Source organism: Oncorhynchus clarkii, chromosome 32 (assembly GCF_045791955.1).
Source record: "Oncorhynchus clarkii lewisi isolate Uvic-CL-2024 chromosome 32, UVic_Ocla_1.0, whole genome shotgun sequence".
Taxonomy (NCBI): domain Eukaryota; kingdom Metazoa; phylum Chordata; class Actinopteri; order Salmoniformes; family Salmonidae; genus Oncorhynchus; species Oncorhynchus clarkii.
Genome location: NC_092178.1, coordinates 33840812 through 33853807, shown reverse-complemented (window position 1 = coordinate 33853807; position 12996 = coordinate 33840812). Strand labels below are relative to the sequence as shown.

Sequence of the window (12996 nt, the reverse complement as noted above, 5' to 3'; positions counted from 1 at the left end):
TCCAGAAAATCACATTGTAGGATTTAAAAAAAATATATATATATTTCACCTTTATTTAAAACCTCTTACTTCTACCCCTTCCTTTTTCGAAAATTCTGTTAAAAATCGCGCAACTTTTCAGCGTCCTGCTACTCATGCCAGGAATATAGTATATGCATATGATTAGTATGTGTGGATAGAAAACACTCTGAAGTTTATAAAACTGGTTAAATCACGGCTGTGACTATAACAGATCGTGTGTTTCATTGAAAAACGCAAGAAAAACTGCTCTCTGAAAGCTAAAAATAATTTCCATAAGTCACTTCCACCAGTTATTAAAAGAGAACAGAATTTAATGGCGATCTGCCTGAAATTCATACAAATTCCGCACGATGGCGCCATTGTCCTAATTTTCAATTGAATTAATTGTTGGAAAATCCTTCTATCTGACCTCCAGTTTCCCAGTCTTCACCCGGATGCAGTTGAGGGAGATATTAGAAGCCATTGTTTTTGCAAGTGAAGACCTATTGAAAAGACATCGCCCTGTAATCATTTTGATAGATTATAAACGTTTACTAATACCTAAAGTTGGATTACAAAAGGATTTCGAAGTGTTTTGTGAAAGTTTATCGTCGACTTTTTTAATTTAAAAAAATTACGCAGCGTTTAAAAACGATGATTTTTTCTGAATGACACAGCTCCCATACAAAGCTATTTTGGGTATATATGGACCGATTTAAACGAAAAAAAGACCCAAGTGTGATGTTTATGGGGCATATAGGAGTGCCAAGAAAGAAGCTCGTCAAAGGTAATGAATGTTTTATATTTTATTTCTGCGTTTTGGGTAGCGCCGGCTACCGCAAAATCTGTTGTTTACGTGTCGTGCTGGCATTTTGGGGGGTGCATGCTATCAGATAATAGCTTCTCATGCTTTCGCCGAAAAGCATTTTAAAAATCTGACTTGCTGGCTAGGTTCACAACGAGTGTAGCTTTAATTCAATACCCTGCTTGTGAATTTTGATCAAAGATTGAGTTGTAACGAGTACATTTAGCATTTAGCGTAGCGCATTTGCATTTCCAGGGGCATACTTGGGACGTCTGCGTGTCAAGTATGCTCAAGAAGTTAACCAGGTAGGCTAGTTGAGAACAAGCTCTCATTTGCAACTGCGAGCTGGCCAAGATAAAGCATAGCAGTGTGAACAGACAACAGAGTTACACATGGAGTAAACAATTAACAAGTCAATAACACAGTAGAAAAAAAAGAGAGTCTATATACATTGTGTGCAAAAGGCATGAGGAGGTAGGCGAATAATTACAATTTTGCAGATTAACACTGGAGTGATAAATGATCAGATGGTCATGTACAGGTAGATATATTGGTGTGCAAAAGAGCAGAACAGTAAATAAATAAAAACAGTATGGGGATGAGGTAGGTCAAATTGGGTGGGCTATTTACCGATAGACTACGTACAGCTGCAGCGATCGGTTAGCTGCTCAGATAGCAGATGTTTGAAGTTGGTGAGGTAGATAAAAGTCTAATGAATTTATTTGCAAATTATGGTGGAAAATAAGTATTTGGTCAATAACAAAAGTTTCTCAATACTTTGTTATATACCCTTTGTTGGCAATGACAGAGGTCAAACGTTTTCTGTAAGTCTTCACAAGGTTCTCACACACTGTTACTGGTATTTTGGCCCATTCCTCCATGCAGATCTCCTCTAAAGCAGTGATGTTTTAGGGCTGTTGCCGGGCAACACGGACTTTCAACTCCCTCCAAAGATTTTCTATGGGGTTGAGATCTGGAGACTGGCTAGGCCACTCCAGGACCTTGAAATGCTTCTTACGAAGCCACTCCTTCGTTGCCCAGGCGGTGTGTTTGGGATCATTGTCATGCTGAAAGACCCAGCCACATTTCATCTTCAATGCCCTTGCTGATGGAAGGAGGTTTTCACTCAAAATCTCACGATACATGGCCCCATTCATTCTTTCCTTTACACGGATCAGTCGTCCTGGTCCCTTTGCAGAAAAACAGCCCCAGAGCATGATGTTTCCACCCCCATGTTTCACAGTAGGTATGGTGTTCTTTGGCTGCAACTCAGCATTCTTTGTCCTCCAAACATGACCAGTTGAGTTTTTACATTTTTTTTTTATTTTGGTTTCATCTGAACATATGACATTCTCCCAATCTTCTTCTGGATCATCCAAATGCTCTCTAGCAAACTTCAGACGGGCCTGGACATGTACTGGCTTAAGCAGGGGGACACGTCTGGCACTGCAGGATTCGAGTCCCTGGCGGCGTAGTGTGTTACTGATGGTAGGCTTTGTTACTTTGGTCCCAGCTCTCTGCAGGTAATTCACTAGGTCCACCTGTGTGGTTCTGGGATTTTTGCTCACCGTTCTTGTGATCATTTTGACCCCACGGGGTGAGATCTTGCATGGAGCCCCAGATCGAGGGAGATTATCAGTGGTCTTGTATGTCTTCCATTTCCTAATAAATGCTCCCACAGTTGATTTCTTCAAACCAAGCTGCTTACCTATTGCAGATTCAGTCTTCCCAGCCTGGTACAGGTCTACAATTTTGTTTCTGGTGTCCTTTTACAGCTCTTTGGTCTTGGCTATAGTGGAGTTTGGTGTGTGACTGTTTGAGGTTGTGGACAGGTGTCTTTTATACTGATAACAAGTTCAAACAGGTGCCATTAATACAGGCAACGAGTGGAGGACAGAGGAGCCTCTTGAAGAAGTTACAGGTCTGTGAGAGCCAGAAATCTTACTTGTTTGTAGGTGACCAAATACTTATTTTCCACCATAATTTGCAAATAAATTCATAAAAAATCCTACAATGTGATTTTCTGGATTTTTTTTTTCCTCATTTTGTCTGTCATAGTTGAAGTGAACTTATGATGAAAATTACAGGCCCCTCATCTTTTTAAAGTCAGGAGAATTTGCAAAATTGGTGGCTGACTAAATACGTTTTTGCCCCACTGTATACACACACACACATATATACTAGCGTTAAAATATATATATATAAATAAAAGAGACCGAGGCATTTCACCCAGTCAGTCTGATGAGCTAGCTAGCATTAGCAGGGAAAGGTGGCCTAACATAAAAGGAGGCCTTTCTGTGCTGATTTTTAGATTAATCCCTTTCAAAAACAGACTGATCACAGTTTAGTGGCAAAGTGTCCTGCAAATGTGCTCATAATGCTAACCTGTGGATTGGAGGTAAGGATTTGGTCAAATCCAAACTATCGGGGTTGGGCTATTCATGAGACAAACTGCAACTAAATCCATTCATTTTAAAATTGCCTATTCGCTTTAAGCTTTTCCAATTCCTTCCCTGTAACGAGCCAAATTACAATTTCCCCAATTTCCCAAATCTGCAAACTACTCTAACTACTAAGTTAGACTCCATTCATTCACTCCTTCTCCCCTCTTCCTTCTCTCACATCCATTTCCTTTAACTAGGGAGTCTCACTAAATCTTCCCCTCCTCCTCTGTAATCTGGAAATGAGCTTCCAATTCAGCCCCTTTCCCTCTTCCTCAGTCAACACTTGTCTCTGAACACCGAGGGGATTGTCTGGAGTTCACCCTCTCGGACTTCCCAGTGGAATGATGACAGCAGTATTGCCAAAGGAAAAGAGTTCAATTTGTATCATCTTCTACATAACTGGATGAATTATTAGGAGTCTAAGCTGAGCATATTGTAGCAACTATGCCTTAATGTTTCATACTTTGCTGCATTTCATTTTCCGGTATATAATCGTAACAATAACATCCCATCGTGGTCATAATGATGATTTAACTGTTTATTTGCAAGCCTTGAGCACACTTGGGTTTTGGGCCTAGAGTAGCCGAGATTCAAGTTTTATCAACAAACGTCGGCCCTGAGGCGAGCAGACAACCTTGTTTAGAATGCATGGTGCACGTGGACCGCAACAGAATGACAGAGAAGATCAGTGGGAGATCTTTAAGGCAAACAAACTAAGTCCCCTTGAGGACCTCGCATCACTATGTCTCCCATTTCTATTATGTCATCTGACACTAATTTAGAGACCAAATGGAAAATACTAATTTATAAAGACCTAGACGAACAAAGGTCAGGTCAGGATTTAGAGATAAACTTGTGATCCATAAATCTAATGTCCCGGCAACATAAAAATAGGCATTCCATAAATTAATTAGCCCTTTATAAGGTCGTTCCAGTCTATCAATTTACCATTGATTCATAACAAATGATAGGCCCTCGTAGAGAAAAGATTTTGTTCCAATGGAAAATGAGTCACCGGTATTGTACTGGCAGTGACAATTAAAAATCGACAGGATATGGCATTTACGAGGGGAGACATGCACATGGCGGAAGGTAGCCTCGCATTTAGAGTGTGTTGGGCCAGTAACCGAAAGGTTACTTAGTTTCAATCCTTGAGCCGACAAGGTTAAACATTTGTCGATGTGCCCTTGAGCGAGGCACTTAACCCTTACTACTATGGTTGACCCTGTAAAACACCACATTTCACTGCATCTAAATGTTTTTATTTAACTAGGCAAGTCAGTTCAGAACAAATTCTTATTTTCAATGACGGCCGACGAACAGTGGGTTAACTGCCTTGTTCAGGGGCAGAACGACAGATTTTTACCTTGTCAGCTCGGGGATTCGATCTTGCAACCTTTCGGTTACTAGTCCAACACACTAGGCTACCTGCCGCCCCAGGTTAATTGCTCCAGGGTCGACGCTGATAATGGCAGACCCTGGCTGTGACCCCACTCTCCCAGGGTGTCCCATGGAGAGTTGGGATATGCAAATATATATAATTACCCTGTTCACATGTACAAGTGAATACGCATGTGTGAAATAGGACAAATATAGGCAACAACCATATGAAGACAAACTCACAGAGACACACTCTGGCGTAGAAATCATTGCCTGCAGGTTGATCATTTGAGTCTCTCAATTAGGAGCAAAGCTTGTTAACAAAGCTGGATCCGACATCAGATTACCACTACCGGTGACTATTGACCTAGTAAAGATATTGAGAGCGCGAGAGAAAGCAAGAGGGGGGGAGACAGAAAGAGAAGGGAGAGAAAGAGCGAGGAGACCGACCGAATGCCAGAGGAGAGACACGGCAAGGAGGGGGAGGGGAGGGTGAGAAAGAGGGGATGACGACAGAGGAAAGAGAGGCCCACTAAAGGTAATCAAGGAGTGAGTGGTGACTACAGTATTCTTCAAACTTGCTCACCGATAGCCTACTACTGTATGTGCGATGAGTTTTGTGGTGATACTGCACTGTACATGTTTTTCTCTATGACCATGTAAAGCAACTGAAGCTGAAGTCATTCAGTTTCTAATGGGTAAAGAAAAGGTTTTCTAGTCAATCATCACTAGCTATGTTTCCATTAACTTGTGCAGTGATTGTCGACGTTTAGACAGTTCGCAATTTCCTGCTATGGCGCTTTTCCATTTAACTATCTTGTGTCGAGCAAAACAGCAGGACGTAATGTCACACACAAACAAGCCATTCGTGAAAACCTACAGTGTCTAATAAATATTTGGTGGTTAAAGTGTTTCCATTACCCATTTAGGCAAATTACGCATTAATAAATTGGCGATAACCTGTATGTTCTCCCACCTATCGGTTTCATGTCACATGTAGCCCGCGAAAGCCAGCATCGACAGAATGCAATGATTGTCAAATATTTGACATATTCTAATAATTGTCATGTGCCAATGCATCGCTATGTCCGTGCCATGGTTAAACTCCTGTAGATCTGAAATCATTGGATGGTGAAACTTCCCAGCCAACCAGGAAAGCAAGGCAGGCATTCTTGAAAGTCAGACAATCCTTACCCTGTAAAAGAAATATGCATTTTTATAGTAGAAAAAATATATATTTAGCAAGCATTAGGCATTTAGTGTAGAGGAGCTTTATAGTTACACGGTGACACCATGTGCCCCGATTACCTTCAAAATTATTCCCGATTACCTTCAAAATTATTCCCGATTACCTTCAAAATTATTCCCGATTACCTTCAAAATTATTCCCGATTACCTTCAAAATTATTCCCGATTACCTTCAAAATTATTAAAAAAAAAAAAAAAAAACAACTTGACAAAATCCACCCGTCGAACCGATAAAAATGGTCTTAAGAACATCTCTCCTATATCCGCACAAAAGCACTGTAGGTGTAGGATGGGCTATTGTCCAAGGTTTTACAAGAGGCAAAATGTTCATAATGTCCACGTCCATGGTACAGGCTGCAACACAAGGTACTGAAAAGGTTCCTATTGCTCACTTGATTGCATGGTGCTTGCAACAACTCTAGTTACAGGTTTGAGTCCCACATATAATGAAAATATGTATTAACTATAAGAGGCTTATACGCTTTGGATAAAACCATAAAACAAATAACCAGATTTATGTAAATTACCTGCATATTAAATTGGGGAAATATCCCCACCCAGTAGGCTGCAAATATGCCCATACAAAAGTACCTCATGCTATACCTAAGTGATACATCCTTCTCCCAATCTGACAAGGTAAGAATCTGTCATTCTGTCCCTGACCAAGGTAGTTAACCCACTGTTCCCCGGGCGCCGATGACGTGGATGTCAATTAAGGCAGCCCCCCCCCCACACCCCTCTGATCCAGAGGTGTTGGGTTAGATGCGGAAGACATTTCAGTTGTACAACTGACTAGGTATCCCCCTTTCCATGTTGAGGGCATTATGTCACAATCACATAACCACCAAAAGCATCCCCCTCGGATTAGGCCAGGGGAGTAAATGGAAGGTGCCACTTCAAGCAGAGGAATGCTGAGAAGGAATGGGCCGTTCCACTACAGACTTCTCATAGGGACATACTACTGTGTAGTAAAGTGGATGAGTGAGATTAGGGCTGTCTCTGTTGGGATTACCACATATTAAAACATTGGGACTGATTTGAATGGCAAATCTGCCCCACACCTAAAGCCTTCAGACACACACGGAGTAGAAACAGATCCACACACACACACACACACACACACACACACACACACACACACACACAGGATCATAAGACTGCAAAAAGAGTAACAGGCAAGAGCGATCACTGAAGAACACACACTTAGGACAGGGGTTAGCCTAATAATGACATACGATCTCCAGTTTGTTCAGGGGTCAAATTGAATGTGTTCTTTCTGACTGTGTGTATGACCTAACAACAGTGTGACCTGTGACAGCATGGTAGCCGTGATATCTGTGATCTACTGTCCTATAAATGACTGGATCAGCTGAGTCACGAGCTGGAGGATTAAGAGTGAGATTCTTCCCGGGACCGAGACCTCCAGCCACAGGCCATGGGCCAGCAGGTTCTCACAACTCAACACACAGTCACATAGAATGGTAAACAGCAATACTGGACTGAGATTCACAGACTGACCCATTGGCATCATACTGACTCTCATGCAATCCTCACCTAATCCATAGCCTGGTGCCAGATCTCAGTTTGTGCCATCATTTCAAATCAATGGGATCAAGACCTACTCAACATGCACAGTCTGGATGCACTTAGTCTCGTGTGATGGAATATACCCGTCTCCTCTGAGAACAATATAGGCTAGTTAGCAGTCAATTCCAGGATGGAGACGGATGGATAGCATGTCAGGAGGACCTTGTGATGGGGGGGGGCTCTCAGGATCAGAAATAGAAGGAGGAGTAGAGGAAGATGGATAACGAAAGAAATTTTAGAAAATGTAGAGACGGAGGGTTTTGGTGAGAGGGCTGTAGCATCGTCATAGCTGCTCTGCAGCACCTCATCTGGCTCCTATCCAAGTCCGAGGGAGACAGGTAGTGAAAAGGAGGAATATAGGGAGAAACTGGGAGCCCGTAGTAAGATCAACTTTCTCTTAGCTGCTTTGCAGTACCTGCACCTCTGCAGTGAAAAGTAAACAGGAGAGCGAACATAAAGTAATCTCAGTATTAAGACCTGCAAAGTGTATTATCATTATTCACCTACAGTTTATACTGCACACTGTTACAGTAATGTAATATATATGAGAGAGAGGAGAGAGATCTAGGGTTGGGGAGGTGAACACCAGTTCTGTTTCTGTGTGTGTTGCTAGGGACAGACAGGCAGAGAGGCTCTCTTCTGAATCCATCTGAAATCAATGCTCTCCAGGCCACATTCCCCACATAGTGCTTTTACCACAGGACTCCATGATTCATTCATTAACAGTTTCTCGCCTCCCCTCTACCTCGTTCCATCCTTCCCCCTCTCTTTGCTGTGATGCGCTTAACCCCCACCCCATCTCCCTTCATCTTGACCCCCTCCATTTGATAACGTACACACCCCCCTTCTCTCACACACACACACAGCTGGCATATAGAGGAGTGCTGCTGCAATGTGTGTGTCGGGGGGGGGGACAGGAGCAATACAGATGTCACAGTAGAGCCCCTCTTTCTGCTTCTCTGGCCTGCTACAGCCTCGTTATTTTACTCAAGGCACCGCTCCAAGGGCTCTGCATAGAGCAGAAACACCCTATATAAAGTACACACGTGCAGAAGCATGAGCCTAGTAAGTGCCTAGATGTATATTGTTGAATACCCTCTTCCCTAAAACACACACACAGAGCATTGATTATGTTTCCAAAAATCAGCTGCAGAGGAGTTATGCAATGAGCCCCGGGGAGGAAAAGCCTAGAGAGACTTCTGAGAACAGGGAGTTTGTTCCACCCACACTCAGAGGAGAGAGAGGACAGAGAAGGAGAGAGGTGGAGAGAGAGGGGGGGGGGGGTATAACTGATATGCGAGGACGACTAAGAAAATGCACTTAAAGAGCCAGAGAGATAGAACGATAGAGGGAGAAATGAGGGGTTGTGTTCACGCATGCCGCATTCTACCGTGTGAGCCGAAGCAGCAACAAACAAAAACGGCAACCAGGGATTCGGGGAGGGAAACGAGGCCAGGTGGAAAAATCCAGCTGTAACGATCCAACCTCTCCATCCAAATCGTTCATTCGTCTGCCTCAGTTCCCCCTCTCGTTCTCTCTCCACCACACATTCAGTCAGTCCCAAACCAGAGGTTATAGTTTCAATAACCAAAACCCATTTAGGAACAATTCAGAACTTTCCACACTTACAGTACATAAACAAAATTATGTGGACAACCCTTCAAAATAGTGGATTCGGCCATTTCAGCCACACCCATTGCTGACAGGTGTATTAAAAATATATATATTTTTTTTAAATAAATAAATAAAAATCGCGCACACAGCCCTGCAATCTCCAGGGCCTTACTGAGGAGCTCAGTGACATTCAAAGTGGCACCGGCATAGGATGACACCTTTGCAACAAGTCAGCCTTGCTACAGCCGCCACGGTCAACTGTAAGTGCTGTTATTGTGATGTAAAATGCAATTGTGTTCGTTGTCTATAGCTTATGCCGGCCCATACCATAACCCCACCATGGAGCACTCTGTTCATAACGTTGACATCAGCAAACCGTTCGCCCACACAATGCCATCAACGTGGTCTGCGGTTGTGAGGCCGGTCGGACTTACTGCTAGAGAAATTAACATTCAATTCTCTGGCAACAGCTCTGGTGGACATCCCTGCAATCAGCATGCCAATTACACGCTCCCTCAAAACTTGAGACATCTGTGGCATTGTGTTGTGTAACAAAACATTTTAGAGTGGCATTCTATAGTCCCCAGTACAAGGTGCACCTGTGTAATGATCACACTGTTTAATCAGCTTCTTGATATGCCACACCTGGCAGAGGGATGGATTATCTTGGCAAAGGAGAAATGCTCACTAACAGGGATGTGAACATTTGAGCACAACATTTGAGAGAAATAAGCTTTATGTGCATATGAAACATTTCTGGGATCTTTTATTTCAGCTCCTGAAACATGGGACCAACACTTTACATGTTGTGTGTATATTTTTGTTCAGTTTTCATGTTGCAGTAGCTTGGTTGGTGGTAGTGGAACTCAATTCAAATCAAGGTAGTGTTTTCAGTAGTTCCTTACTTTGCCATGTAGCTAACAACTGGAATTACACACTACTTTTTCTTTGCAAAAATTAAATGTGGGTTAAGTAAGTAATCATTTAGATCTGCCTAATTTTCACTTGAAACATTTGTGTTTAATTAGGATAAATTACACATTCTGATAACATGACCCTTAAGTGATCAGTCTTGCAATTTGTAGTCGATGACATTTCAGATTTACATATGATACTTTTTCAGGAAGTAGTTAACTAAAGTTACTTAGAAAAGTTAAGTAAACTATATTGTTCTTAAGGGTAGCTTTAGAATAGCTTAACTTCTTCCAGTGTGAAGTAATTGGTAGCTTGGTAAACTATTTAGTAGCTTCCCCAAAACTGGTAGTTTCATTTATTGGAAGTAACAAGGAAGGTTAACTACGCATTAGTGTGACAACCATTCTAAGTTTGGTTCCAATGTAGGCTAAAACAAGTTTAACATAGTAGCCACAGTTCAGCTCTTTGGCTGTGAGATGTTGACTGGGTCAAAAAAAGAACATTTCCTGTGTCAGTTATAAGAGTTGAAACGGTATCTAATCTGTAATTCACCGTTACAATTATCAACACGAACATGATGTTGCCCAGCCCCACTGATTATAACAACGTTGCCAAGTACTTGTTTACTGAGGCAATGAACAAACCCAACTGGCTGATATACACTGACATAAAACCGGCTGTTACTAAGTACTGCCACCATACAAGCTTGCCATCAGTGGCAATGAATGTGCAACATGTTGAAAGGCCACTCAAAATGGTTGTGTGTGGAAAAGCATGCCGTTGCCTGCACATGTTCAGCTATGTGGTTTTGTGGTTCATTGTCATTACCCATGTCTATACACCTTTCACTCTGTTACAAGAATCATTTAGGTCCTACCCTCCCCACAATACCTCTACATTTAAAATAAATCTCTTTCCCGCTGTTTATGCCTCTGCGGTTATTTCCCAAGTGTTTGACTACCTGAAGTGTCTTAGGAGGATGAAAGCACTCCCTACCACACACACACACACACACACACACACACACTACCCCAAAGAGAGTAGCATTTCATTACAATAACCAATAATTTAAAAGGACTCGCTTTTCATCAAGACCCAAGCATCACAGATGGGCTCCCGAGTGGCACAGCAGTCACTACAGCCTCTGGTTCGATTCCAGTCTATCACAACCGGACATGTTTAGGAGTCCCATAGGGCGGCACACAATTTTATTTTTTTAGGCAAACAAATTGTTATTTACAATGACGGCCTACCCTGGCCAAACCAATTGTGCGCGGCCCGACCATTGGCCCAGCCTCTTCCGGTTTAGGGTTTCGCCTGGGTAGGCCGTCATTGTAAATACGAATTTGTTCTCAACTTGCCTTGTTGAATATTTGTTTTAAATTAAAGTTGTGACCCAAGTCAATTGTCATCACCACCCCCCCGCCCTCTCTCTCACCCTTCCCTCCCCGCTTCCATCACCGTCAATTTCAGTAGAGGCATTCATTTTTAAAGCGCCCCTGTCATCGGGATTATAAAACAGCACGTCTCAATGCTGGTGGTAACATGGTGGAATAGGTCCAACAACTGGGTTGGTTTCAGGCTATGTAGCGTTTCAGTTATTAAAACTAAGAACCATGTTTTAAAATGTGCAACCAAAAGGGAGAAATTGTGTTACTAACTATTATGCAATATGTTCGTGTCTTGGGAACAAACTCCACGCACAACAGTGCATGTCATTTGGGTAAATTCCTTGACGTTAGCTGGCATGGGACTTAATAAAACTGCTTCCTTTGGCGTCTGGATGCCACAATTTATTACCAAGATCAGACTTGAAACACACGCAGTTGGTTTCACTCAATGAAACACAGATGGGAGAAAAAGTAGCATAGCGAGTGTAGCCTATTTATCCAACATGTAAACAATGAAACAATCGAGATTATGACATTGTCCCGCTGTCTCGCCAAAGATCAACTCAGGCCAGGGCCCACTCCTTTCTTCTCGTTCCTTACCTTTGTATCTCTCCAGAACATCTTCGTACGCCTGGGCGAATTCCTTCTCCTGGGAATGGCTGGTCGGCTGTAAACCCGGGATGAAGCCGGCCATGGTGCCTCTGTTACCGGTGGCCAGCAGCCGAATGGCCCGCTACCGCAGTAATCCAGGACGGTGGATCCGGGTCCTCTGCTCGCAAACACAGCTGTCAAATCCGTTTTGCGTTGAAAGCCACAGTGGATGTGCTCCTCTCCCTTGTTTGCTTGTGAAAGTGGCGATTCGCGAGGCTAATTGGTTGAAGGAAAAAGTGAAGCCGCTCACTTGACAAGTCGAGTCATTCGTAGTTTGAATAAAATATGTGGACCGAAGAAGCAACCGAAAGCGCCAACCTTCTATCCAATAAAAAAATAATTGTAATTGTCTATCAACGTTATAGCCTACCGATATTTCATTGAATATATCGACCCATTACTGTCTGTGTTTGTCAAGCCACAATTCCAGGCGCATCGCTCGCCGTGTTCTATAAAAATCACCCCCTCCAGACCTTCCTACCCGGCGAATGTGTTTTATGTGAGCGCCACTGAAGCTTGTCTGCGTAAAGGCAAGGTGGGTCGTAGTGGGATAGCTCCTTCCGAAATCAGTAACAAGGCTCCACTGAAATAGTATCCGGACACCAGTTCTTATATCCCTTTTAATCGGTGTCTTCTTGGTTCGATTAAACCGCTTTAGCTCCTCTACATGCTTCTTAGCAGCTCAATGGCCGCTTCTATTAAATACACGGCTTGTGGGCTGCGACTCTCCGACTGCCTCTCTCTCCCTCTCTTTCTCTCTCTCATCTCGCGCTCAGGTTTCTCTATTCTTCCTGCAGTGGCTGTCATCCATCCCTCTCTACCAGCCACGCCAGAAACCTCCAGCAGAAGAAATGTGTCGCTGTAGGTCAATATATGGCTGCTGTGGCACAAGTGCGTAAAGTAGGGTTGGAGCGCCCCTCTGTGGTATCCCGACTGGTGTTAAGGCACCATCTCCTTTTAC

General features: G+C 43.0%; 1 protein-coding gene across 2 annotated transcripts in view; it reads right to left on the bottom strand.

The window, feature by feature from the left end:
- The window catches only part of LOC139391751 (microtubule-actin cross-linking factor 1, isoforms 1/2/3/4/5-like), a 228335-nt gene extending 215546 nt beyond the window's left edge, over positions 1-12789 (bottom strand). Inside the window, exon 1 of one of the 2 annotated variants that reach the window (XM_071139264.1) lies at positions 11985-12789. In XM_071139264.1, the coding sequence (XP_070995365.1) occupies positions 11985-12078 (94 nt within the window). In that variant the 5' untranslated portion in view covers positions 12079-12789. The remainder of the gene's footprint in view (positions 1-11984) is intronic. The other variant, XM_071139276.1, reaches the window with a different exon arrangement.
- Positions 12790-12996: the final 207 nt, after the last annotated feature.